The following is a 26,350-nucleotide window of genomic DNA, read 5'->3' on the forward strand; positions in this document are numbered from 1 at the left end:
TATGGGATATGATGTGCATTAGAGTTGTGTTTATCAGTGAGTAGGATTTTGAGGTAAAGAACAATAACAGCACTATTGGGCTAATTATGTGTGACTTGCTCAGAAAAATCATCTTGTAATGCTGCTGCGAACTTTTGCCTGATCTTCCATTTTCTTCAAGTTTTGCAGGTATCTTGATGCTGTAGCTTGCTAGTTGTTTATGATGACATGACTGATGCTGATGGAGATGTAGTTCTAGTTTCTTTTGACTTGTCTCATGTGTAGATGCTATGGCATCACTCACAGGTAGCGACTAACATCCGAGTGCGACCTAGTTAACCCTGGATGCGGGCTATAATTGTATTGTAATTATGCTGCCGTAGCTTGTTTAGGTTGTTCCTTTCTATGGCTTCATTTCCACTGATTACTGATTGCTGCTGTTATAAGTTGTAACGGATAGGACGAAATAGATACATGACTTGGCTGTGAACACCTTATGGTACATGCCAACGATGTTTATCCTGCAACTTCTAATGCCCTCTTTTCTTATGATGAAATATATATGAGAGATGCTATACCAAACATCAAACAGAAACATGGTATAAGGATATGATTCTTGAATCTTGATTCGGTCATGTAAAATTTTAAATACTCTGTTATTTATCAAACTGCATTCATACTTTAGTTGAATTCAACTAAGAATGATTTATTTCTAATATTTTTAATTAGGAAGGATGATCCATGTAGTTAATCTATCTTAATTTAATTTTAGTAGTTTTCTTAACTTTTCTCTCTTTCTAAAGCACAATACAATAGCATGAATAATCCCATTTCTGAGTTGGAGATGGGAACTAGAATTGCACCCAATTCTTTATAACAATAAAATAAAACATAATCAATTATACTTTTAATGTGTTTAATTATGTGGTTGTAGTATCTCGAAGCCCAACAAGAGTGAAGGAGGCCCAATAGTGAAGATAGAGAACTACATCGACGGCCCAATTAGAATATCATCTGCTTCAGTTAGTTAGAAAAACCTAAGTGTAAAGCTGAGTTAGCCGGATCCGAAACCTTCCGAGGAAAACAATGGCGGAAGATTTGGTGTTAGATACGGCGATCAGAGACTGGGTGTTGATACCTTTATCGGTGGTGATGGTGCTCATCGGAGTCCTACGTTACTTCGTATCTAAGCTCATGCGCTCCGATCAAGTTCCCGATCTCAAAATCGTCAAAGAAGGGTATCTCTTAACTTTTTTCTATAATTGATAGCTGAGGTTAAAATCGTGTGGATAAATATTGAAAGTTTGCGGATTGGTTTTCCGTTGACAGGCAACTGATAACTAGGGCGAGGAATCTTAGGGCGGCCGCTAATTTCATACCTGCTAAGTCGTTCCGTGCTCGAAAGCACTACTACAACAATGAGGTGAGAGAATTTGTTTTTGATTTCATTGTATATGTGTTTGTGATTTGGTAATTGATGAGCACATGTTTTTGGAGAGAGAATATGTATGATGAAAAGCATAGGTATAGAATCTTATCACCAGAACCATACTAACTCTATTCTAGATCTCAGAAAATTTTCTGTGAAGATGAATAAGAAAAGAAATTGTGTAGTTTGATGAGTAAACAAGTACTCCATAAAGAGACCTTGAGCTAAATCAGTCAGCCTTGTAGCTCTTCCCTTTCTAAGGGCGAGAGACCTCAAATCTACTACTATTGCATTCGTAGATGGCTGGTTTTATGTATATAACGACCACTATGATCTCCCCTTTAAAGGCTTTAACGGACACAACCAAATTCCTCATTTTTTCCGTTCTCGTACCTGCCAAGCACATTTCACCATTGTAAGAGCACATTGTAAGAGCACACGATTGGTTTTCATCTGAGGTGTCTAAGTTGTGACTTGTGAGTGTGTGTGGAACCTTGAGTTTTAGCAGAAAACTTGTTACTTTGATTACATATCTTCTCTATAGCCTTTTATGTTTATGCACTTGTTGTCTGATGCCAACCAGGATTGACATGCGTTTTAATTTTCTTAAGATTAAACACTGGGCTTCAAATTGCAGGAGAATGGATTATTACACGTACCCAAGGGTCAAGCTCAGAACCCACAGGCACAGATGTTTTCGGATCCGAATATGGCTATGGATATGATGAAAAAAAATCTCTCAATGATTATTCCACAGGTGAAGTTGCTGCCTGCTCCATCGTTTTGATACTTGTAGTTTGTAACAAGATCTATCTTTTCTAATGTGCTTGCCTTTTTGTTGAACAGACACTTACTTTTGCCTGGGTTAACTTTTTCTTCTCTGGATTCGTAGCAGGTATGTTTAGGTTGCCTTTTCTTTTCTTTCCTTCCTCACATATTTGTGAATGTGTAACCTGAGATGCTCAATTTCCATATAGTTAATTTATTGCCACTTTACATTGATTTTTATGTCCAATATGGGAACTTTTGTTACTAAAATCAAATAGGAGTATTAATTATTGTGTATCGCCGGTGAAATTTTTGCATTTAATTATATCCTAGCAAGTCTGATATGAAGGTTGTACATCTTGTTTTTGCAGCAAAGATTCCATTTCCGCTTACCCAGAGATTCAGGGCAATGCTGCAAAATGGCATAGACTTGAGCACTGTTGATGTTAGTTATGTCAGCAGTCGCTCTTGGTATTGTCGCTACCCATGAACAAAAAATTCAAATCACTACCACAGTTTCTTTTGACTGGCTTTGAGATTATAGCTGATGTAAAAAGTGATAAAAAAATTTCTTGGCAGGTATTTTCTCAATCTTTTTGGGCTAAGGGGTCTCTTCAGTCTTATTCTTGGAGAAGACAATGGTCAGTATTCTTGACCTTTTGCCAATGCTGTTCTTTGTTGGTAGTTTAAAACCACACAACAAAAATTGTAGAACCAACCAGATACGTATCTATCACTATAATGAAGAAAGTACTTTTACTTGGTAACTAACACGAGTCCTTGATCTTCAACAGCAACTGATGATACACAGCGCATGATGCAAATGGGTGGATTTGGATTCGACCCAACCAGGGTAAGGCTATATGTTTTTTCCTTCCCCTGTATATACTTTTATAATGAGAGCAAGTATTCTTTCTGAACTTGTTCTTGTTCTACTTCTACATAATTCATGCGGATTCGATGAGTAGCTAACTGTCTTATGAATTTGATTGTTGCTTGATTATAGTCTTGAATATGTAAATATAAGGTTTTTTTCAGCACTCGACCAACTTTTTCTATTGATCTGGATATAAGTTTTCAAAATCTTTTCCACTTTTTTAGTTGGCAGTTTGTGCTGGACTCTATGGAGGGCATTACCCTGTATAACCTATTTTTAAGAAGAAAACCTGTTGTTTGGTGACCCAGAATTTCAATTGATTTGGTTCCCTCTTCTGAACTTTGTTATATCCTTATTGGGTTTGTTAACCTCACCATTCCACAGCCATTTGTTTATAAGGATCTCGCCTTTTGAAATGCTATGTGCTTCTGTAATTTATGATTTTCCTCAGTTTTCCAATGACATGAAACTCCAAAAGCTGTCCAACATCAGCATCCTTTTCCTGGAAATGTGTCATTATTTAGTGGGTGCCTAACTTTAACAGCACACTGACCAAACATTTATCTGTCAAACTGCCAAAGGAACCGTTTTGAGATTAGGTTGAAGACCTTTAAAGAACTTGCACATTTTAATCTTACAGCCTTGGCGCATATGCTAGGATTTGAGTGTCTTTTAAATCTGGATACCTTAGTGATTGACGATTTATAACAAGTGTAAGTCTATCAAAGATCTGCACAGGCACAGTTTACACTGATTTAATGAGCAGCTAAGTTGGTTAAGCAGTTTGGCACCTTTTAATGACTTGGTAATCATAGTTTCTGTTAAAATATTAGATATTAAAAATATGCCAACGCGCTACTGTTTCTGAAATGAAATTTGTTATCATGAATGTTTTTGATGGGTTTGTATTCTTCTTGTTGGATCAGAGTTTGGGTGCAGAGAAAGATAATCTGGACATCGTCCAACATGACTGGGCCTTACCAAAATTCGAGCAGCGAGCAGAATCTGTACTGAAGAAACTTGTCCAGAAATGACCAAGTACCTGCGGTCCATAGTCATACTCATACATCATTGCTCCTGCTATCCCCTCTTCGTTGTGCGTCTAGGTGCCACGATCCCAGTAGCTCTAAACGAAAGGATATCGAGTGCTGGGGTCCAAACCAGCCAAAACGCCTCATTACATTGTTTGTCTCCACTGTAGTAAAAGGAACCATCTTTGATGTTGGCCGTAGGCTTTAACTTTTAACTAATGGTAATACTTTACCCCCAGTTAATTTTTTAAACAACCAACATCTTATGCCAAGGAATTAGACTATTGTTGTTCCTTGGGAATTTTACAATTGTACTAACAAGTGTGTTTTTCTTTTCGTACAAAAATACGTAGATAATGTGGATTTTTTTTTAGAAAAAAAAATAATTTCATCAAGAAATTATAGAATTGCAAGTTTAGATCCTAATGGAGTGAATTCTCCTATGATCAAAGGTCAGTGTACAAACTATTTGGAACATGTTTTCTTTTAATAGAGCTGTAGGAGTGAGGATTAAACATTCATCCTTAATTTTTGTGCAGCTTTTTTTATGGATAAATAAATACTCATACTCCCTCTATCGACTAATAAACATTTCATTTTGTCATTTTTGTCGGTCAATCAATAAATATTCTATTTAATTTTTACTTTTGATAATGGATCTCGCATTCTACTAATTTTATTGCGCTCACATCTTATTATAAAATTAATATATAAAAGTATGACTCATCTTCTATTAACATTTACCACTCACTTTCTATTACATTTCTCAAAATCCGTGTCCAGTCAAAATTAGCCTTATATTAGTGGACGGATGGAGTATTATTTTAAAGACTGTCCCAGAGTGGAATCAGACTCGGGTATTTAATCTCGAATATTGTTACTCTATTGCTCGCACCACTTTGATATTTAAATTAAACATATTCAAAACAGTTGAATGTTTAAATAAAACATATTCTATGTTGTTATTATAGTAACACTATATTTGTGTTAATTTTTATTCATGAATTTAGATCCGCATAAAGTAAGATGAAAGGAGTAATTTAAATTTGATCGATACAATCATACAAAGTATTTGCATGGATTCATGGATTCGTATCAAATAAAGTTGAGAAAAAGAAAAATAAAATGTGGGTTAAGAAAGAATCTTGGTGTGTGGGACCAAGGTTAGGTAAATTGGGCATGGCAACAGACAACAATGACGTGCTCCGCATCCACGTGGCGAGTTCGTATACGCCAGGGATGGACAGCGTTAAATCAAACGGGATGGTGGGGCCCGTAGTATTAATCGACAAAGAGGAAGCATGAAATATCCCCTTTCTATATTTTTTGTTGTACCCTAAAGAGCGCGGATGCTTTCAATCACCCCGCCCCTTTTTTTTTGTCCACGGCCTCACTTTTTTATTCATAGCCACAATTTTTTCCTCTACTGCCTCATTATAGGCGGACACTTCCAATATCCCCAAAATTTTATAACCAATTTTAATTTTAATTTTAATTCAATTATAATAATTAATTAAATTTATCGGACTATACGTAATTATAAAAATACGGGTATAAGTGAAGAAATTAAAATTAAACACCACATTTTCGTTGTATTAAAGTGGGGGGTAAAAGTATACAACGAAATATTATTCTATTAAACATCATAATAGTGTTCACACTGCACCGGCACCTCCCCTACGTGCCCAAACTTCTTCAACCAAATCGTAGACAACCCGATCCGGCCAGTGCAATCACTCCGAAGGGTGAAGCACCGGTAACGTTCCGCCAATTTCGTCGCTATATGGTTGAAAAGGGGTTGCTACATTCTGAATCGGCGGCGAAAAATCTCGGGTGGATACCGTGGGTTATCCACAAAGTAGTCAGCCATTAGACGTTGGTGCGCTCCGGTATGGTCTCGTGGGATGGTCCGCCGACGACTAATCGCACGAGGGATCGCGCCCTCCGCCACTTCCGCATTGCGTTCCGCCGCTCACGCCGCTTCCTCCTCCTCGGCATCGTACTCCACCTCTTCGATCAGATAATTCCACGCGTCCATCCATAAATCGTCCATTTCAGACTACAAATTCTAGTGATAGAAAATATGTGTGTGAAGAGGTGGAATGTTTGGTGTGCAAATAATGAGAAGTGGAGGAGGAGTATTTATAGATGTAATTTTCGAAAAAATTTAAAAAAAAATAAAAAAATCAAAGTGGGGCAGACGTCCATAGCCCGGCGCCCCACTATAGACCGCCCCACCCATCGCCCCATTTCGCCCCGCGGACCCCACCATCGCCCAGCGATCGCCCCGTAGGAGGCGAAGCCTCTACCGCCCCACCCTCGCCCCATTTTTCTTGTCCGCCACGGGGCGGACGTTCTCTCCACTATAGACCGCCCCACCCTCGCCCCATTTTTTCGTCCGCCCCCCTTTTCCTCCTATAGTGGATGCTCTAATTATAATCGTAATTAAATTTATGCAGTAGATCTATTTCATGAAATTTCTAAATGCCATACTTCACAATACCACATACTCCTATAATAAAAGAAAATCAAATCATTGCAGTCTTTTCTAATTATAATGAGCAATTTTTTTTATTTAAATTACAATTGATGATGGAATATATACAACATCCAATACCAATAGTCTTTATAGTGTAGCATACTATTTTAATATGCAATCGATAATGTGGAAAAAATGAAAATAAACAATAACTTAGCTTACTTTTTTGTGTATAATAAGGCATAGTAGTACTACATTTTTTATGAACAAACTAAAAAGAAAAACATAATTAGTTAATTATTAATTTTGAACTTAGTACTCTGTCACGATCGCATTTTGCTAAAGATAGCGAAAGCAGGTAAACCACGACTAATGAGAAGGATTAAAGAAGCGGGGAAAGAAAAGGGGTAGAACTTGAGAAATTTGCACAAAGACCAAGTCGATTGATATCATAAAATAGAAGCCAAGTATTCAATTACATGGTCTTGGAAATATGATAAACATCTCATCAATAAATCAGAGTTTGATGGTGAGATTCTATAATTCTCATTTCACAAAAGCACAGCGGAATAAGTCCTTACTAAAAGACTTCGTATATGAAGATACGAATCATTGGAAGATCAACTTGATTATTTAATAATATCGACTCCGATCATCACTCCATCCTCTTGACCTTCAACCTGCACATTTATAAATACATGCAGGGCTGAGTACAGGAGTACTCAGTGGACACATGCCGAAAAGCAAAACATACATTATATAGTTGTCAAGCCATCACAGTAACACATGGGGTTTTTTCTTAAAAGGCTCGAGCTTACTAAATTCTTTTGTGAGCTAAAAGTTCGACTGCAGACTAAGCTCTTTCATCATTCATAATTCATCATTCATCATTCCATTCATAATTCGTCATATCTAAACATTCAAGTGCCGGGAAGGTGGTCACCTCCCACGGTCACCCATCATTCCATTCCATTCAAGTGCCGGGGAGGTGGTCACCTCCCATGGTCACCCATCATTCCATTCCATTCCATTCATCAAAACAAACATTTATGGCATGACAACAACTTGAAAAGAATCATAGCTCCATTTTGAGAAAAGATGATATTTCATAATTTCGCAAGTATTTGATTTATATCCACACTAATGTGTTGGATATTAAAAGAAAGTCCACCTGATATGTTTGTTCCTCAATTCAATTACTCACGTTGGCCACACTTGCCCTTGAGCAATTTATTATTTTGAAAATAAATAGCGTAGCACGCTAATTATTACTTGAACCATTTTTCTTGAAAAAAGAATGTATGCATCCTATTGGATAACACCTATATCTTAGTCTCATCTTATAGGATTTTCTAAATCCTACTTCGGGATTAACTACTCTGCAAATATAATTATCCACTTTACTAACTCCATAGAAATTCTATTCTCTTGAAAATAATTACTTGGGTACTTATTAAATAAAATATGGATTCTTGGAAAATCCCCTTTTCAAATCCTTTTCTTCAAATTTTCTTAAGGCCGCCCATGACGCCGGTCGGCCCTCTGTATCTCTGATACGCTCGGATTTTGAACTCTTTTAAGGCCTTTATTTGGTCTATTTTTAATGTCAAAATCACAATTCATGTCATTTTTTGCATATTTTATCTATTTAGGTATTTTGACGTGTTTTGTGAGATTTGTGCATATTTGAGCCTAAAAGATAGGAAAAGGTCGAAGTTGGGAATCTGGAGCATTCGAGATGCCCAGCGGTCCGCTGCAACATGCACAGCGATCGATGAGGCCCAACGACCGCTAAGCCAGTAGCGGTCCGCTCCGGAGAAAGTTGTGCTGAAACGAAGAACACGCCCAGCAACCGCTCGAAGAGTTTCCGAAGCTACTGGAATATTCACAACGACCGCTGTAACACAGTGTAGCGATCGCTATCTAAGAGGCAGAGGCTACGGTTCAAGGTGCATGGACCGCTGGCCAAGGTGCAGCAGTTCGCTACAAAAATGCGGCGCACAAATTTGACCTACTTTCTCCCCAAGATTTACCAAACTTAGCCACTATTTGCCTTATTTGATGGAGTTCGGTTTTCCCTCTATAAATAACCCCTCAAACCTCTTCATTATGATCATCTTTTTGCCTTATAATTCTAGAGCATAAAATTGAAAGAGTTCTTCATTGAGCAAGAGGTTGAAGAATGAATCAAGAAAAGGTCAAGGCTACAAAGATTCAACCTTTGGGTTTTATTGCTTTAGTTCTTATGTTCACTTTGTTTTCCCTTCATTTTATGTTTTTAGCTTATTCAATTATGTGTAACTAAATTCATAGGATTCTAGGGATATGTTAGTAACGACTTTGGTTATACAATTTCGTTTTGCTATTTAATATCCGTTTTGTTTTTACTTCGTTTCTTCCCTAAGTTGTTCCGTAATACTTCACGTTTGAGTTACACATTCGGTGATGATTTAATATAACTTGCTACATAATCGTGAGATGAGGTTGACAAGTTAGATCCACTTAGTACACACTACAATTTGTTTTCCTTAAAACGACACTGTTAATTGAGAGATAGATGATTTTTCAAGGGTTTTAGGAGCTTTTAGGAGTTACGGATCTAGGATTGACAACCCTAGTGTTAATAATCTACGCTTGTACCGCATGGGCAAAACTTATGTGACTCGTTCTAGCGAAGTATAAACTGTGCTAGGGTATTGTAGTTGGAACTTGTATAACTATAACTGTGAACGAAGTATAAATCGCAAAATTTTTTGACATCTCTGTCGACTCGGTCAAAATGGCTGCGGATCATCTTCATGGTGCGGCAGCGTGGCCCCTTCGGCTTGTTCTCGTTGTAGGCATCGGTGACCTTTTCCCAAAAACACTTGCGGGTTTGTTGATTCCTGACGATGGGATCGTACGAGACGCTGACCCAAGCGTTGAACAGAGTCATCGTCTCCTTGCGGCTGTATGGATGACGGTCGATATCCTCCTCCTCTGCGTTCTCCTCCTCCTCTTCCTCTATGGCGTCGAATGCGTGACCCCCGGAGCTTCCACCGCCTCGTGCTCCTTCCGGAGTGGGTTCATGATACGAGATTATTATTATTTAGCATATCTTCCATATCTTCTATTATTATTATTATTTTGTTTAGATAATATGTGTGGAGTCTTCCATAATATTCAGTCAATTAGTCAATGAATCTATGAAATTATCGTTAATTTGGCTCAATTAATTGTGCTTCAAGAAACCTCTCCTAAGGCTGCCGACGAGACTGTTCTCGCGCTCAGCCGCCCTCGCCGGAGCAATCGTCGACCCAACGTCATTGGGCGCTTGATACCTACGACACTCGTTTCTTGATTGTAACTGGAATTCGAACGTTAAGGAAGCGTTTCCTTAACAACTGGTGCTTTCATCGTGATATATGCTAAATAATAATAATCTCGTATCAGTTCATCCAGAAAATTCTCCCTAATTTGGGATAATCCCTGTGAATACCTCGGGGCGGAGGGATGAGCGTATGCATCCTCAACAAAATGAGGTGGTTGATACGCCGCCGGCGTCGACGAGCCTTGGGTGTCCGGCATCGATGAACCGGAACCACCCAAGACATTGTACATGCCCCCCAATCGCCAAACGTGTTCAAGTCATAGCCGCCAGAGCCGACAGAGTTTCCGTCGCCGGACATTTTGAGATGAAAATTGGAGAGGTGAGATGAAAATTGGAGAGGAAAGAGAGATGATTTGAGAAGAATAGATGTGTGTTTGTGTGTATAATGATGATGAAAGAGGAGTATTTATAGAGTAAAAAAAGAAAATAAAATAAAAAATACCTCTGAACGGTAAAAAATGGTAACAATACCGTTTTAATTTTTTTATTATTAAAATTGATTTTTTTAAAAAAATGATTTATTGCGTCAGTGTGACGACGCCCACTCGCGGGCCGGCGAGTGGGCGTCAAGCCTAGCGCCAGCGAGCGCCACGTGGTGCTGGCGCGTGGCGAGACGTCTCGCCAGCCCACCCTTCGGGACGAGACGCCCGCCGAGACGAGACCGAGACTGAGATGGAGGGCTGCAACGCCGTCTCGTCTCTCCGAGACGATATAGAGACAACAACGAGACGCGTTGCGGATGGCCTAATTAGTTTATAATTGATCGCAAACCCCTATAAATATATTTTTATTTATTTTATACACAAAGTAAGCTAATAAATATTTTGGAGTAAGTAATGTTTGAAAAAGTATAGTAAAAATTGTATTTGTAAGTTTTATGACTTTATCTCTCCCTCTCAAGGACACTTCCTATCCCATTTAACTTTATTTCTTAATGATCTTTATCTTAAATGAAGAAATATGACTATTTTTATGAATTCTATCTCTTCCTCAGAGTCATAGTTCCTATCTCTTCTCACTTTATTCTCGTGGTTCTTATCTCTTTTTTTCTTTTATACTGTAATACTACAATTTATTTGTCTCTTTGTCTCCTGTATAATTATTGGATTCCTCATATATAATACAGTTACAGAAGTAAAATTATCGATTATTTTGGGATAGTGGCAAACATATATCTTGGCTATTTTATTGATATGAATCTATTCCAATCCATCTTATTTCTGATCCCTTAATGGCCAATTGGTCATCTAAACTTCTTCTACTAAAATACTAATGTTTTACTGTATTATTTAACCAGCTAATTCCTTTGAATCAATATATTTGGATCTATAATAGAAAAATATTGAGATTTCTGACTACATAGGTGGCATGAGATACTGAAAATACTTGCGCACATTTCTTTCTATCTTTACATTTAATATTCCCTCATATAATAATTTAGCTACCCTTATTATTATATAATTATTACAAAAATGCCATAATTTGGTGATTTAAGAAACTGGAAAGGAGTCCACGTCGGCAGATTGATGGGCCCCATTTAACAAATGGGCATAGCTGTCACTGTTGGGCCCACACAAAGTAATGCCACCGACCTTCGTCACTCAGTTGGCCCACCATACCTCGCTTTTTAATGAACTTTCCAGTTGTAGCACTGTGCCTCATTTCACCTTCATTTACTTTATGTTAAAAAATAGAGGGAACATCATTTTAGGTCCATGAACTTTGCCAAAGTATCATTTTAGATCCGTGAACTTTGAAAATCTTATTTTAGGTCCGTGAACTTTGAGTTAGTTTCATTTTAGGTCCTTTTTACTATTTCCAAGTTTTTTTAGACGAAAATACCCTCACTACCTTAAAATATATATATTTTTAATAAATTTATCATATACTCATATTTTTTATAAATATCTTTACAATATTTTTTGTCAAATTTTCTAAATATAATTTGACCTTAAATATTATCACTTAATTTTGTGACATGCAAGTAAAATTGCTTCTTCAATTTTTTATATTAATTTTTTTAAAATTGAATAAATAACTTTTCTCTAATAATAAAAAATTGAATAAAGATCTTTTCTTGCATGTCACAAAATTAAATTATAATATTGAAGGTCAAATTATATTTAGAAAATTTGTCAAAAATATATTGTAAATATATTTATAAAAAGATCTTTATTCATTTTTTTTATTATTAAAGAAAAGTTCTTTATTCAATTTTTAAAAAAATTAATATAAAAAATTGAAGAAGCAATTTTACATGCATGTCATAAAATTAAGTGATAATATTTAAGGTCAAATTATATTTAGAAAATTTGACAAAAATATATTGTAAAGATATTTATAAAAAAATATGAGTATATGATAAATTTATTAAAAATATATATATTTTAAGGTATTGAGGGTATTTTCGTCCAAAAAAACTTGGAAATAGTAAAAAGGACCTAAAATGATACTAACTCAAAGTTCACGGACCTAAAATAAGATTTTCAAAGTTTACGGACCTAAAATGATACTTTGGCAAAGTTCATGGACCTAAAATGATGTTCCCTCAAAATGAGGGAAAAATAAAACCATGCTAGAGTTTTACTCTTATGCCAAATTTGTTCTCTTTCTTTGATATTCTTACTTATCAAGATTAATATTAAAAATAATATAAAATATTTTTTGAATTTCGATAAATTAAGTGCTCTTAGATCTCTAATACTCCCTCCGTCTCTTATAATTTGATCCGGCACGGGTTTTAAGAAATGTACTAATAGAAAGTGAGTTGCAAAAGTTAGTGGTACGTGAGTTCTACTTTTGTATATTAGTTTTATGATAAAATGTTAGTGATAATGAGTTAGTAGAATGTGAGATCTACAACTAAAAATGGTAAAAAGTGAAAGATGGAAATTTTTTAGGGACAGACGAAAATAGAAATAAGTGATAAATTTTCAGGGACGGAGGGAGTATATATTAGCAGTTTAGAAAATGCGAGAAGGTAAAATTAGTAATGTGATATTGACCTCCATATTCCTTTGCCATTTAAAAACAACATATTTCAATGATATTTCATTATAAACTTTATAAAATTGAGATTATATTTCATTAATTTTTTATAATATTATTTTCATCCACTTTTAAGTGCAGAGTAAAAATAAGAGTATTACTGGGCAGATAGAATAATAGATAATATTTCTTAAAAAAATTAGTAGAATATTTCTGATTAAATTTTATGGCAAAAGTTATAATCATTTACAACTAGGCATGACTAAAGATTCTGTAATTAAATTATAATAGTACTACTATATTTTAAAGTAGCTAAGAGCATCTCCTATGGCGCCCCTCCGGTAGGACACCGGGAAGGGCGACGGGACGTCCGCCGTTGGGAGGTCGGAGGTCGGATACGGACGTCCCGTGAGGACGTCGGGTGTCCTCGGACGTCCCGGGGACGGGCGGGTGGACGGGCGCCACTGTGGCGAAGGTCGGACGTCCCGGTCGGACGTCCGATATTTGATTTTTTTTTTTTTTAAATTCTATATATACGGCTCGTTGAACTTCATTTCATTTGCACCACTTGTGTTAACAAGTTTCTCTCTTCTTTTACTACAAATTTCATTTCTACAAATTAAATTATTGTGATTTTTTTAATTGCGGGATGTCCTAGTGGGAAGGGCGATGGGAAGGGCGGATATGCAGAGGATGTCCTAGTGATGTGGCAGTGGGGTGGGATGTCCTAGTGACGTGGCAGGAGGTGTTTTTGGGATGTCCTAGTGGATGTCCGAGTGGGATGTCCGCCCACTGGAGATGCTCTAATTTGAACCCCTATAAATACCACCTCTAACCCTTCCTTTCATATCATCACATAAACATTCACTAAAACACTAGCATTTTAGCTTTGAATTCTTCCTTGTTCAGCTTCAAACTCTTTCACTACAATGGCATCAGTTGAGGTATATCTTGTTTCCTAGCGCTAGTTTGATCTCTTCCTAGCTTGGATCATAAAATATAGTATCGTTTTTTCTTCAAATTAATAGATCACCTTTAAGAAATCTAGAGTTTGGATCAATTATTGCATTAGAATCCAATGATTTTCCTTTCTCGTGAATGCCATTTTATGTTAATTTTTGTAATCGATTGAAGCAGGTTGAATCAGTTCCAGTGGCAGAGATCGTTGCTCCGGTTGAGGCACCGGTGAAAGTGGAGGAGTCTCCTGCAGAGGTGGCGGAAGAAGTAGCAACTGAGGAAACTGCAGCTGCTGAAGCCGAGCCTGAGAAAGAAGCCGCTGCAGAGGAGGAGCCAGCCGTTGAAGCTGCTCCAGCTGAGGCCGAGCCTAAGAAAGAAGCCGCAGCAGTGGAGGAGCCAGCTGTTGAAGCTGCTCCAGCTGAGGCCGAGCCTGAGAAAGAAGCCGCAGCAGTGGAGGAGCCAGCCGTTGAAGCTGCTCCAGCTGAGGCCGAGCCTGAGAAAGAAGCCGCAGCAGTGGAGGAGCCAGCCGTTGAAGCTGCTCCAGCTGAAGCCGATCCAGAGAAAGAAGCCGCGGCGGTGGAGGAGCCAGCTGAAGAAGCCGTTCCAGAGAAAGAGCCATTGGCTGTTGAGGAAGCCGTTAAGGAAGAGGATGCAGCTCCCGTCGCAGCCGAAGAGGCTGCTCCAGCTGAAGCCGCCAAGGAGGAGAAGGAAGCTGAAGTTGGAGTTGCGAAAGCTGAGGAGTGAAAGAGCAGCTAAATATATAATGCTATGTGACAATGGTGGCAGTATTTGAAAATTTTATCATGGTTTTTGATGGATGGTGTTGAGTTTTGACATTTAATTTCAATTTTTATTAGTACTAGCACTACCATTAAAGTTTCAATTAATAAACAAATCTATGTTATCTATTTTTAATGTATTTGCAGTGCTATACGGCTATACTTTATTACATTTGTGCTCGGAATTGCATTTGAACCCGAGCACGATTCTATTCATTCTAAGAGGCGACATTACATATAAAGCATGACTATAGCTGTAGGGGCCGTGGAAGCACTGAACATATGAAAATGCTCAGATGCTTTTTCAAGGTCCATCCCTGGATTCGTCCACCAGAATTCAACTAGCATTAACTTCACCGTATTGGAACATTGAACGGAGGAATTTCCTTGCACATAATGAAAATAAGCGAAACGACCTCGTTGAAGAGCTCGAAGGCCTTCGGGTGTTTGGTGCTGCTCGGTTACCAGAATTCCGGTGATTTAAGTTTAATGTAGTACTATTTTCAGTTATGAAAATTAAATAATACCATTGATTATTCGTTGAATTAAATTAAGAAAAAATTTAAGCATAGAAGATAAATTAATAGAGTTCAATGCTTTTGTGGATGAATACAAAGCACGGATAAAATCCATATAAGCTCAAAACAAAGTTATAAATTCTACACAAAATCTTAAAACAAACTAAACGAGTCCACCCATATTCTACAAGTTGCAGTTGTTGTAAAAAAAACTACATGTAGCAACTCCTCTGTTTTCATCTACTATGAAAAAATCTATTTTCTATGAGACTATGAGAAAATCTATTTTATGCACAACCACCTAAATCCACATTTTCACCCTGTCCCAAAGATGCAACCTACAAGCTCCTGAGTAATAATGCTAATACGATCGTGCATCTCATCACTGGTAGGGTACGCAGGGAAACACAACTGGTAAAAGCATGTATGAGATGAAGTCGTCCACAGGATTCATAAGTCTTGTAGATGTGAAGCTGCGAAGCTAAACCGCTGAAACCTTTAACTGGTAAGTATTTAATCAAGGTCCAGAAGAAGAGTAGAATCTTTTTCTGCTCCGCTGTCATCTCTCCGACAATCTTCCAAAACCACGATATCTGATCATCTGTTTCCTTAAAGCCATGATACTTCGTATGTGCTTTCCAATCATCTACAGAGATTGCACTTTCACTGCCGTGTAGCATAAAGTCCAGATCTTCTGGTTCCAAGCAGTTGAAGAAGGATTGTTTGAAATGACGACAAATCAAAATGTCAGCAAAACCTTTTGCAAAATACTCTACCTGGTCAGCAACAGATATCACAAACCGGCGTTGTATAAGAGAATCAACATATTGCCTCCTGTTTTTACTATTTACAACAATACTTTTCCCATTAGTGCAGAGATCAACAGTCTTCCTTGTCCCCAGCTCCTCTACTTCATGAACAAATGTTAGACCTAAGGCATCTTGATCAACGAGCTCCGGGTCCATCTCTAAGATTTGCTTGCAGCTATTATATAACAAGGGATCTGCATCCTTTATATCTTCTAAGGTGATTATACGTCCAGCCAATTGCAAAAAGAATAGACGATCAAATACAATGCCGACTTGTATCTTATGCATCAAGGCTAAGGCAATCATCTCTCCGGAGAACCTAAAATACTCAAGGTGCAATGGGTCTACTTTACATACTACAAATAGAAAAGACAATAAATGGAATTATAAGTCTTGTTAGTTTCAACTGAACTGAAACCGGAAGTACTTCTAGTGTTACAAATCAAGTGTTTTTCTTTACCTAAAGTATGATAATTCACAGTAAGAATCAGACAATTTTTTTATTGAACATGCCTCAGATAGTCTTACCATAAAGTAGGCAAAAAGGAATTAAGATATTATGATTTAGGTTAATAGATAAGACATCAATTACTGTTTCTCATCTACTTGCTTCTATGATGTAACAAGCTAGCCCTGTCTAGTGTAATATATAGGAATAGGAATACAAAGGATCCATACCTGGACTTGGATAGAACCTTCTGCAATCATTAGACCAAGCTACAAAGAGGGCATTTTGAGGGTTGAAGATTGCTTGACATACCAAGAAAACCCACTCCAGTAGAACACTAGGGCCAGTGGCTTCCTCATTCTTGAATGCCAAAAAACTAGCACGTAATGAAAAAATATCTGCATGTTTCATATTCTCAAATGATTCTGTCAACAAATGTGATCGATCAATAAGCATCTCATGCCGTTCCTCATCATCATTGCCACTGTCATCGTCATCCTTCACCTTGGGAAGCATCAACATTGATAAATGTCTCCTTGCCTCAAAGTTGGTCGCTTCCTTAAACACAAAAATCCAATTATGGTCCTCACCCTCTTTGCACATTGGACAACAAGTTCACAAAAAGCTCCCTTTCTTTTCGCCATGGCTTCCCAAAATAAACTTTCACAACCATTGTAAATCTTTGAGATAATATTAAGTTCCTTCATAAATTCAAGGTAATAAGAAAATCCAATACAAAGGGTATCCTTATCCTGTTTCAAACACTGTTAATACTACCCTCGAGTTTCCCCAAACACCACTCTAATTTGCTTAATAAATCACAAAAAAATCGCTAGAAATTTCTAACTTCATCCGTATAAACATGTGGTACCACACGAAGGTCCTCAGTCGATGGAACGTCAATAGGATCACACCCTTAATCGCCTTCCTCAGTGGTAACGCAAACGCAGAGAAATCATTTATATCAACCAATGAAGGCCCCAAAAAACATCTTGACTCCTCACCTAAAACCAAATCATGGGAGAGTTTAGCTGCTAACTCCTCAACAAAAGAAAATACATCTGGAATCTCAACTTCAGCCTTGTTTCCTACTATAATACACTCTATCATTGCCCCTAAACTACTTCGGCATAAACAATACAATGGATCATCAATTCCAGCTTCCTTCTTCAACAATTTACAGAATTCCAAAATTATAGGCAAACATTCATGAAGCTTATGGATAGGCAGCATGATACTCTTAATTGAATTGACGAAATATTTTATGGCCCTATCGGCCGCACTCCTATTCGATCTAAAAGGCGACATATAGAGCATGACTAGCGCTGCAGGGGCCGAGGAAGCACTGAACATCTTCAAATGTTCAGATGCTTGTTCAAGGTCCATTCGTGGAATCATCGACAAGAACTCTGCAAGCATTAACTTCACCGAAACAGGAATAGTGAGCGGAGGAATTTCATTGCACATAATGAAGATAAACGGAACGCACTCGTTGATGAGCTGGCAGGCCTTCCAGTGTTTGGTGCTGCGCATACGGCCAACGAGAGAGAGTTCTGCGAAATTCTCCACTTTACATTCAGCTAATGTCTGCTGCCAATGCAGCTGTTTGTTGCCGTTGAAAATCCTCCGCTCGGTAACCGGAACTCCGGTGATGGATTTGATGGTGTCGGAGGAGTGGGCGTGGAAATCTAGGATGTTTTCCTAGAATACATTGGTTATGGTGACGGAGAACTCGAGGCGCGAGGGAGAGCGGAGGGAGATTTTGTCCTTTCGATTGCGAATAGGATTTATGGGGGGAAGAAGAGAGTCGGCGGCGGCGTAATCGTCGAGCTTGCGCTTGGAGAGAGATGAAGACATCGGCGTTTGATCACAGAATTGGTGTGGAATTCAAATCTCCTCTGATTTTATAGGGTTTGGAGGTTGAATTGGGCTCGGCCTATTTATTTTATGGATTTATTATGAGCTGGAATAAGATCTTCAGTTAAGCCCATTTATTTTATTTTCAATATTACTATGATTTCAGTTATTAGAATAAAATCACATTAATTACTATTGTTTAAATCATTGTACAATCTTCATCCAAAAATCTATACATCAAACAAATTTTTGAAACTCACGCCGATCAAATATGAGATATCTATTGCACACCGATAAATTTCTTAAATACCTACATTTCACCTATGATAAATTTGATTTCGAGTAGCAGAATCAACTTTAACAATTATTTAAATAAGTATAGGACTGAGGAGTAAGTATTATCTTATGTATGAAAACCACATAAAAATTGCCAAAGAAACCATAAATAGATAACTTAAATTTTATTAATTGAGAACTTGAATGACAATGCTAGTACAATAAAATAGATATTAAATCACCATCCATTAAAAAACCATGATAAAAGATTCAAATACTGCCACCTTTTACATATAGTAGCAAAATATAAATTCAGCTGCTCTTTCACTCCTCAACTTTCTCAACTGCAACTTCAGCCTCCTTCTCCTCCTTGGCAGCTTATGCTAGAGCAGCCTCCTCCTCCTTAGCAGCCTTCTCCTCGGCGACTTCAGATGGAGCAGCCTCTTCAGCGGTGACAGTAGCAGCTTCAACAGCTGGCTCCTCCACCGCCGCGGCTTCTTTCAGCTCAGGCTCTACTTCAGCTGAAGCAGCCTTCTCCTCGGCGACTTCAGCTGGAGCAGCCTCTTCAGCGGTGACAGTAGCAGCTTCAACAGCTGGCTCCTCCACCGCCGCGGCTTCTTTCAGCTCAGGCTCTGCTTCAGCTGAAGCAGTCTTCTCCTCGGCGACTTCAGCTGGAGCAGCCTCTTCAGCGGTGACAGGAGCAGCTTCAACAGCGGGCTCCTCCACTGCCGCGGCTTCTTTCAGCTCAGGCTCTGCTTCAGCTGAAGCAACCTTCTCCTCGACGACTTCAGCTGGAGCAGCCTCTTCAGCGGTGACAGGAGCAGCTTCAACAGCGGGCTCCTCCACTGTCGCGGCTTCTTTCAACTCAGGCTCTGCTTCAGCTGAAGCAGCCTTCTCCTCGTCGACTTTAGCTGGAGCAGCCTCTTCAGCGGTGACAGGAGCAGCTTCAACAGTTGGCTCCTCCACCGCCGCGGCTTCTTTCAGCTCAGGCTCTGCTTCAGCTGAAGCAGCCTTCTCCTCAGCGACTTCAGCTGGAGCAGCCTCTTCAGCGGTGACAGGTGCAGCTTCAACAGCTAGCTCCTCCACCGCCGCGACTTCTTTCAGTTCAGGCTCTGCTTCAGCTGAAGCAGTCTTCTCCCCAGCGACTTCAGCGGTGACAGGAGCAGCTTCAACAGCTGGCTCCTCCACCGCCGCAGCTTCTTTCAGCTCAGGCTCTGCTTCAGCTGAAGCAGCCTTCTCCTCGGCGACTTCAGCTGGAGCAGCCTCTTCAGCGGTGATAGGAGCAACTTCAACAGCTGGCTCCTCCACCGCCGCGGCTTCTTTCAGCTCAGGCTCGGCTTCAGCTGAAGCAGCCTTCTCCTCGGCGACTTCAGCTGGCGCAGCCTCTTCAGCAGCGACAGGAGCGGCTTCAACGGTTGGCTCCTCCACTGCTGCGGCTTCTTTCTCAGGCTCGGCTTCAGCAGCTACTTCTTCCGCCACCGCCACCATCTCTGCAGGAGACTCCTCCACTTTCACCGCTGCCTCAGCCGGAGCAACGATCTCTGCCACCGGAACTGATTCAACCTGCTCAAAATCATGTAACTAATTAGTCTATACTCCCTTCGATCCCCATTAATCATCACATTTTGCTATTTTCCTCCGATCCCCATTAATTGTCTCATTTGACCTCTACTATGTTTGTTAAGCGGACCTCATATTCCACTAACTCATTTCACTCACAATTATTTCTTTAAAACTCTGCACATTTGCACTAACTTTTACCTCTCAATTTTCTTAACAAAGTCAAATAATTTCTTAAACTCGAGCCCATAAAAAATGGGATAATTAATGGGGACCGGAGGGAGTATAATTTATGACACAGATTAACTTAGATGACATTCACAAGAAAGGAAAATCATTTGATTATAATACAACAATATTCTAGATTACTGAAAGGTAATCTATAATTAGGAGTACTAAAAACTTGAAGAAAAAACAATACTAGTAGTATAATTTTTTATTCAAACCGAGAAGAGATCAAACTAGCGCCTAGCAAAAAAGAATTATATACCTCAACGGATGCCATTGTAGTATGAAGAATGGTGAAGGAGTCAAAGCTGAAATTAGCTAGTGTTTAAGTGAATGTGATGATATGAAAGGATGGAGAAGAGTGGGTATTTATAGTGACTCAAATTAGCTACTTCAAAACATATGATAATGCAATTAGAGAATCTTGCCACTCATGCTTACTTGTAATTTCTTACTTTACTTTCCTTCAAAATTTAAACTGAAATAATTGTTATTTTAGGTGTTCTCTCCCTTGTTAATTTATAGTTAGATGGCTTTTATTTTTCTTAAATTGTCATAGGGAAAGGACAATACCACATTATTATTTTTATCTTACCCTTTTCTTGAGCTGCTATTTATGATTTCATGGAGTAAAACATATACTCATGTTCCAATATAGTGACAGAGCTAGACATTTCATGTTGAGTATTTAATGTATTTAACTTAGAAATTTAAATTTAATAAATACCTGAAAATTATATTTTCAAAATTTTTTTGTAATATTAACATTGAAATAAATAGGAATATCAAAGAAAGAGAAATAGATTTTCCATTAGATTAAAATTGATCCAAATTATTTACAAGACATATGTTTGTCACTTTCCCATAAAAATTGATACATTTACTTTTGTAACTGTGAAATGAGGAATCTAAGAATTGCACAGGAAAGAGAGAGATAAGAACCATGAGAATAAAGTGAGATGGGATAGGAACTATGACCTTGTGGAATAGATGGAATTCAGGAAAATGATTATATTTCTTCATTCTAGATTTTTTTTTAAAAAGGGAGGAATAAAGTGAAACGGGATAGGAAGTGTCAATTTGCTTACTCATCAAGTTTAGAAAATCAGTTAGTGCATTATGTATAAAATAAATAAACATATTCACATTAAAATCGTATGAATACAATTTAATTTGTAGCTTGAGGTGTCACTAGGGATATCAATCTGGTCAGCTCAACTCGGTTGCTAGCTAATCGGACTGAAATTTTCTTATTGTTACAATCTTAACTCTAAACGTTTGGACTCTAGACTAGCCCAACGAGCTAAACGGACTACAAAGTATTTATTAAAATTATCTTATTTATTTATTCATTGTAAAGATTTTATATTTCTTAGAAATAATAGTATATACACATTTACACCATTAACAAAATCAACCTTGTAACTATAAATATATTTAGCACAAATTAAAAATAGAAAATGAAAATATAAGATGGAAATAAATTTCGTAAGGAAATAAGGAAATATATTTATATCTTAAATACTTATTTATATAGAAAATTTTTATTTATCCTTTTTTTTTCTTCTTTTTAGATTGGGACAATTTTAATCTTTCATCCATCTATGTATAAAAATATATAGTATTCTCTCCGTCCCAACTAAGTTGAAAGTTATTTCTTTTTTTTGATAAAAAAACAAAACATTCAATCACTCTTACTTTATTATATCACTTACTTTACTATCTTTTTATCTTTTCTATTTTATTCCTCCCTCCTATTTAATAATATAATATCTTAATCTATGTGTTCAAAAATTTTGATTCAATTTAGTTGGAACGGATGGAGTATTATTTTTCAGTGAAAGAAAGAAGAAAATGTGAACAAACAATTCTAATGAAAGTGTGTAACATAAGATAAATGAAAAATAAGTAAAAATGTCGTACTCCGTACTATTTTTGTGCAGTCCAACTGGCTGACCCGCTCAACCCGCCAGCCTGGACGGATTAAATACTTTAATTTCGATTTTGGATATATTACACGTATATATGCTTTGGATTTATTGACAAAATTAGTACTATTTTCTTCTATACTTAAAAAATTTTACTATGCACATCCATATGTTGTAATTTTAAGGGTAATTGGTCAGAAATATTATAAACTTTTACAAAAATTTGATATTTCTCATAATTTTTAAATAGGTTTTTAAAATTATCAATTTTTCAAATTTTGCGGATTTCATATACTAAGTTTTCAGTATAAATATTGCCCACATGGAATGCCAAATTACCTACGTGTAATAGTCGAAGCTACATTACATCTCGGGATGATGATGAAACTGGTGATGATATGGATGCTCTTGAGTTAGTGTCGGCATTCCACAAAGGCAAAGGTTAATAATTTTAAATTTTTATGAAAGTTCATAATTTTTTTAATTTTAATTATAAATATTTTACCGCAAATATGTATAGATGACATAATATTTTAAAACTTATTAGATTTGTTAGTAAGGCTTTCTACACTCTAAAAATTATTTATTAGATTAAATTGAGATCGATCAAATCTACCTCTATATAAATCTTCTGTCTCCGATCAAACTTCATAAGAGCATCCACTATAGGGGCAGCGCGTCGGCCCCGGAAACACCGAGGACGCGGCTATCTATAGTTTGCGGGGTATCCGCCCCATAGCGGACAAAATTTTCGAGGCGGTAGGGCGATCGACGACTAGGCACCGAGGAAGCGCCTACCGCGGTGCGCCGCGCCGGCCGGCGAGCCGGCCTATAGCGCGGCGGTGAGCGGCGCGCCGGTTATGGGCGGATGATTTTTTTTTCATTTTTTAAATTCAATTTAATTTACCTATAAATACACTCTATTCCCCTCATTATTTTCGCACCATTCCAACTCTTGACTCATACTTTCTCTTACTAAAATTTGTGGATTCCATTGGTATTAAAAATGGACGATTTGTGGAATGACGCGTGGAATTCTCTGATTCAAGAGGTGCAGAACCAAGCCGACGAGGAGGATGCGGCGCACGCGGCTGAATTACGGAGGCCATGATCCCTCGTGAGATTATTGCTCGACAGACCATCCAACGAGACCATAGCGGAGTGCACCAGCGGCTAATGGCGGACTACTTTGTGGATAACTCCCGTTATCCACCCGAGATTTTTTGTTGGCGTTTCAGAATGTCGCAACGGCTCTTCACTCATATAGCGACGAATTTGGCGGAGCGGTACAGGTGCTTCACCCTCCGGAGTGATTGCACTGGCCGGATCGGGCTGTCTACTCTTCAGAAATGCACCGCTGCAATTAGGCAGCTTGCATATGCCGGACCGGCTGATATGTTCGACGAAAATTCAAATGAGTTAGACGACTAGCTTAACGGTTCTTAGGCAGTTTTGTAAGGGGATCCGGGAAATCTTTGGTCTGGAGTTCCTACGAAAGCCAACCTCTGATGAGTGCCAGAGACTACTAGATATGCACGGTTCGGTGCACGGTTTCCCAGGGATGTTAGGGAGCATCGATTGCATGCATTGGGAGTGGAAAAACTGCCCGGTGGCGTGGAAAGGCCAGTTCACTACTGGTTTAAAAAACAAAGGTCCATCGATGATTTTGGAAGCCATTGCTGACTACCGCTTGCGGATATGGCATGCATATTTCGGTGTTGCAGGTTCGAACAACGACATCAACATTCTGCAGTCATCGATGAGTGCCAGGGGGAGTGTCCAGAAATCAGCTTTGTAGCCAACGGAACGCAGTACAACAGGGGGTACTATTTGGCAGATGGGATATACCCTCTTTGGCCCGTATTCGTCAAGACAGTTCGCCAACTGGTTGGACCGAAGAAACAATATTTTGCGCGAAAACAAGAGGCTGCTCGGAAGGATGTTGAGCGAGCTTTTGGTTTGCTCCAAGCGCGATGGGCCATTATACGGTGCCCGGCACGAGTTTGGCACGCAGATGATGTCGCGAATATTATGTTAACATGTATCATATTGCACAATATGATAATAGAAGATGGAGGCTTTGCTGCGGAGCGCTGGGCACCGGAAGATGGTGCAAGTTCAAGTCACGGTGTTGCCTCCATGCCGATACAGATGGGTGTACCACGTAGTAATGAATATTTGCTCCAACGTTTCACTGATATGCGTAGGAGCACAGCACATACCACACTCCAGGCCGATTTGATTGAAGAGGTATGGGCACGTAGGGGAAGGGGCGCAGCGTGAAGAAGTGGTGTGATTTTCTGTAGATTAAATTTTCGTTGTATAATTTTTCCATTACTTTAATACGACAAAAATTTAGTATTCAACTTTAATTTATTTAATTATAGCCGTTTTTTTCTAATTATGTGTAGTCCGGTCATTTTTATTATAATTGAATTAAAATATACAAAAAATAAAATAAAATGAAAATTGGCTAAAAAAAAGTGTCCATTAGACCATCCACTACGCTGTCTCTATACCGTCCCTTAACTACTATTTGACCACTATTTGAGGGCCCCACTGTCCTTTTTTCCTCCATCCCTTAACTAAGGGACGAAACCTGCAACGCTCCGTCCCTTAACCGTCCCTTATTCCGTCCCTTAATTACTATTCATTCAATTTCATTTTTATTTTTTTTACAACCCAATTAAATTTAAACAAACACAATTCATTAAAATTAAAACAACATTACAACTTAAACTTAAAAAAAGAAAAGAAAAAAGACATAATTAAAATTCTAAAAAAATAAAAAATGACATAATTTAATCTTCTCCGCCAAAGTTTTCCCAAATGTGCTCAATTAGATCCTCTTGGAGTTGGGTGTGGGCGCTAGAGTCGCGTGTCCTTGCCCGAATAGCCAACCGTTCTTGTATAGACGGATGCGCTCCACTTCGCGGCGGACTACTTGCGGTTGAGCTTCCGGGAGATTCGGGGTCGAACCAATTTCCCGCATCGGGTCCTTCGTCTCGGACAATCATGTTGTGCAAGATTATGCACGTATACATGATGTCGACCATGCTCTCCATGAACCAGGAACGAGCCGGGGCTTTGATGATGTTGAAGCGCGCTTGGAGAACCCGAAACGCCCTCTCCACATCCTTGCGCGCAGCCTCCTGCTTCTGCGCAAAAAGAGTCTGCTTTGGGTTCGCAGGCCTGCCGCACGTCTTCACGAAGGTCGGCCACTTCGGGTAGATGCCGTCGTCGAGATAGTACCCCATTTTATACAGCCGGTTGTTGGCGACAAAGTTGATGGCCGGCGCTTTACCATCCAAAACTTCGGTAAAGAGATCGGACTGGTGGAGCACGTTTACGTCGTTGTTCGAGCCAGGGACCCCGAAGTACGCGTGCCAGATCCAAAGCCGGTAGTCGGCAACGGCCTCGAGTACAACGGTTGGGTGGGTGCCTTTGTGGCCGCTCGTGTAGGACCCCCTCCAATCCACCGGGCAATTCTTCCATTGCCAGTGCGTGCAATCGACACTGCCAAGCATCCAGGGGAATCCGTGCACTTGTTCGTGCAGGTTGAGGAGGAACTGACAATCGTCCGTGCTTGGCCTCCGGAGAAATTCGTCACTGAAGGCTGCCCGGACGCCTCTGCAGAAGTTGAGCAAGCACATGCGCCCAGTGGTGTCTCCGATGTGGAGGTATTCGTCGAATATGTCGGCCGTTTGTCCAGTCGCAAGCTGACGGATGGCTGCAGTACATTTCTGCAGCGTCGTGTGGCTGGGACGGCCGACCGCGTCGAACCCTTCTCGAAAGAACTCTTCTCGGGCCGCCAAAGTATTCGCTATGTGGAGAAATAGCGGTTTACTCATGCGGAAACGGCGACGGAAGTAGGTATCTCCCCAAATCGGGTTATCGCAGAAGTAGTCGCGTACTAACCGTGCGGCGGCTTCCTCCTGATTCCGATTGATGTACTTCCGGGAGCGTCGTGGGGGTGGCGCGGCTTCCTCCGCCTCTCGTCGTCGATCTTCTTCAAGTGATGGTTCCATTAATTGACGCATTTGCTCAAAAGGATCCATTTGTTTGAGTT

At 38.9% G+C, this 26,350-nt stretch overlaps 3 protein-coding genes and 1 pseudogene across 4 annotated transcripts; 2 read left to right on the forward strand and 2 right to left on the reverse strand.

Annotated features, from left to right (window-relative positions):
* The first annotated feature begins 1,005 nt into the window (after positions 1 to 1,005).
* Positions 1,006 to 4,424, forward strand: LOC121774728 (ER membrane protein complex subunit 3-like). Its single transcript, XM_042171600.1, has 8 exons — positions 1,006 to 1,217; positions 1,309 to 1,402; positions 2,046 to 2,165; positions 2,255 to 2,303; positions 2,548 to 2,647; positions 2,756 to 2,817; positions 2,971 to 3,029; positions 3,980 to 4,424. Exons 1-8 carry the CDS (start codon positions 1,066 to 1,068, stop codon positions 4,085 to 4,087), a joined length of 744 nt encoding a protein of 247 aa, XP_042027534.1. The 5' UTR covers positions 1,006 to 1,065; the 3' UTR covers positions 4,088 to 4,424.
* Positions 4,425 to 13,772: 9,348 nt separating this feature from the next.
* Positions 13,773 to 14,793, forward strand: LOC121774732 (cytochrome c1-like). Of its 2 annotated transcripts, none has more exons than XM_042171606.1 (2): positions 13,773 to 13,865; positions 14,059 to 14,793. In XM_042171606.1, the coding sequence occupies exons 1-2, from the start codon at positions 13,851 to 13,853 to the stop codon at positions 14,620 to 14,622; spliced, it is 579 nt and encodes a 192-aa protein (XP_042027540.1). In that variant the 5' UTR covers positions 13,773 to 13,850; the 3' UTR covers positions 14,623 to 14,793. The 2 variants fall into 2 exon arrangements, with proteins under 2 accessions (XP_042027540.1, XP_042027539.1); XM_042171605.1 differs by having other exon boundaries at positions 13,779 to 13,865; positions 14,056 to 14,793.
* A 414-nt stretch (positions 14,794 to 15,207) lies between these two features.
* LOC121774726 lies at positions 15,208 to 18,289 on the reverse strand (annotated as a pseudogene).
* Positions 18,290 to 18,943: 654 nt separating this feature from the next.
* Positions 18,944 to 20,670, reverse strand: LOC121775489 (cytochrome c1-like). Its single transcript, XM_042172569.1, has 2 exons — positions 20,616 to 20,670; positions 18,944 to 20,128 (listed from the first exon to the last, which is right to left on the reverse strand). Exons 1-2 carry the CDS (start codon positions 20,628 to 20,630, stop codon positions 18,944 to 18,946), a joined length of 1,200 nt encoding a protein of 399 aa, XP_042028503.1. The 5' UTR covers positions 20,631 to 20,670.
* Positions 20,671 to 26,350: the final 5,680 nt, after the last annotated feature.

Source organism: Salvia splendens, chromosome 17 (genome assembly GCF_004379255.2).
Source record: "Salvia splendens isolate huo1 chromosome 17, SspV2, whole genome shotgun sequence".
NCBI lineage: Eukaryota > Viridiplantae > Streptophyta > Magnoliopsida > Lamiales > Lamiaceae > Salvia > Salvia splendens.

Excerpts from the sequence above, each read along its gene's own strand:
- LOC121774728 (XM_042171600.1), top strand. The coding sequence starts at position 1,066 with ATGGCGGAAGATTTGGTGTTAGATACGGCGATCAGAGACTGGGTGTTG. Across the intron at positions 2,166-2,254 it reads TCTCAATGATTATTCCACAG|ACACTTACTTTTGCCTGGGT; the intron begins GTGAAGTTGCTG and ends TTTGTTGAACAG. Across the intron at positions 2,818-2,970 it reads TATTCTTGGAGAAGACAATG|CAACTGATGATACACAGCGC; the intron begins GTCAGTATTCTT and ends GATCTTCAACAG.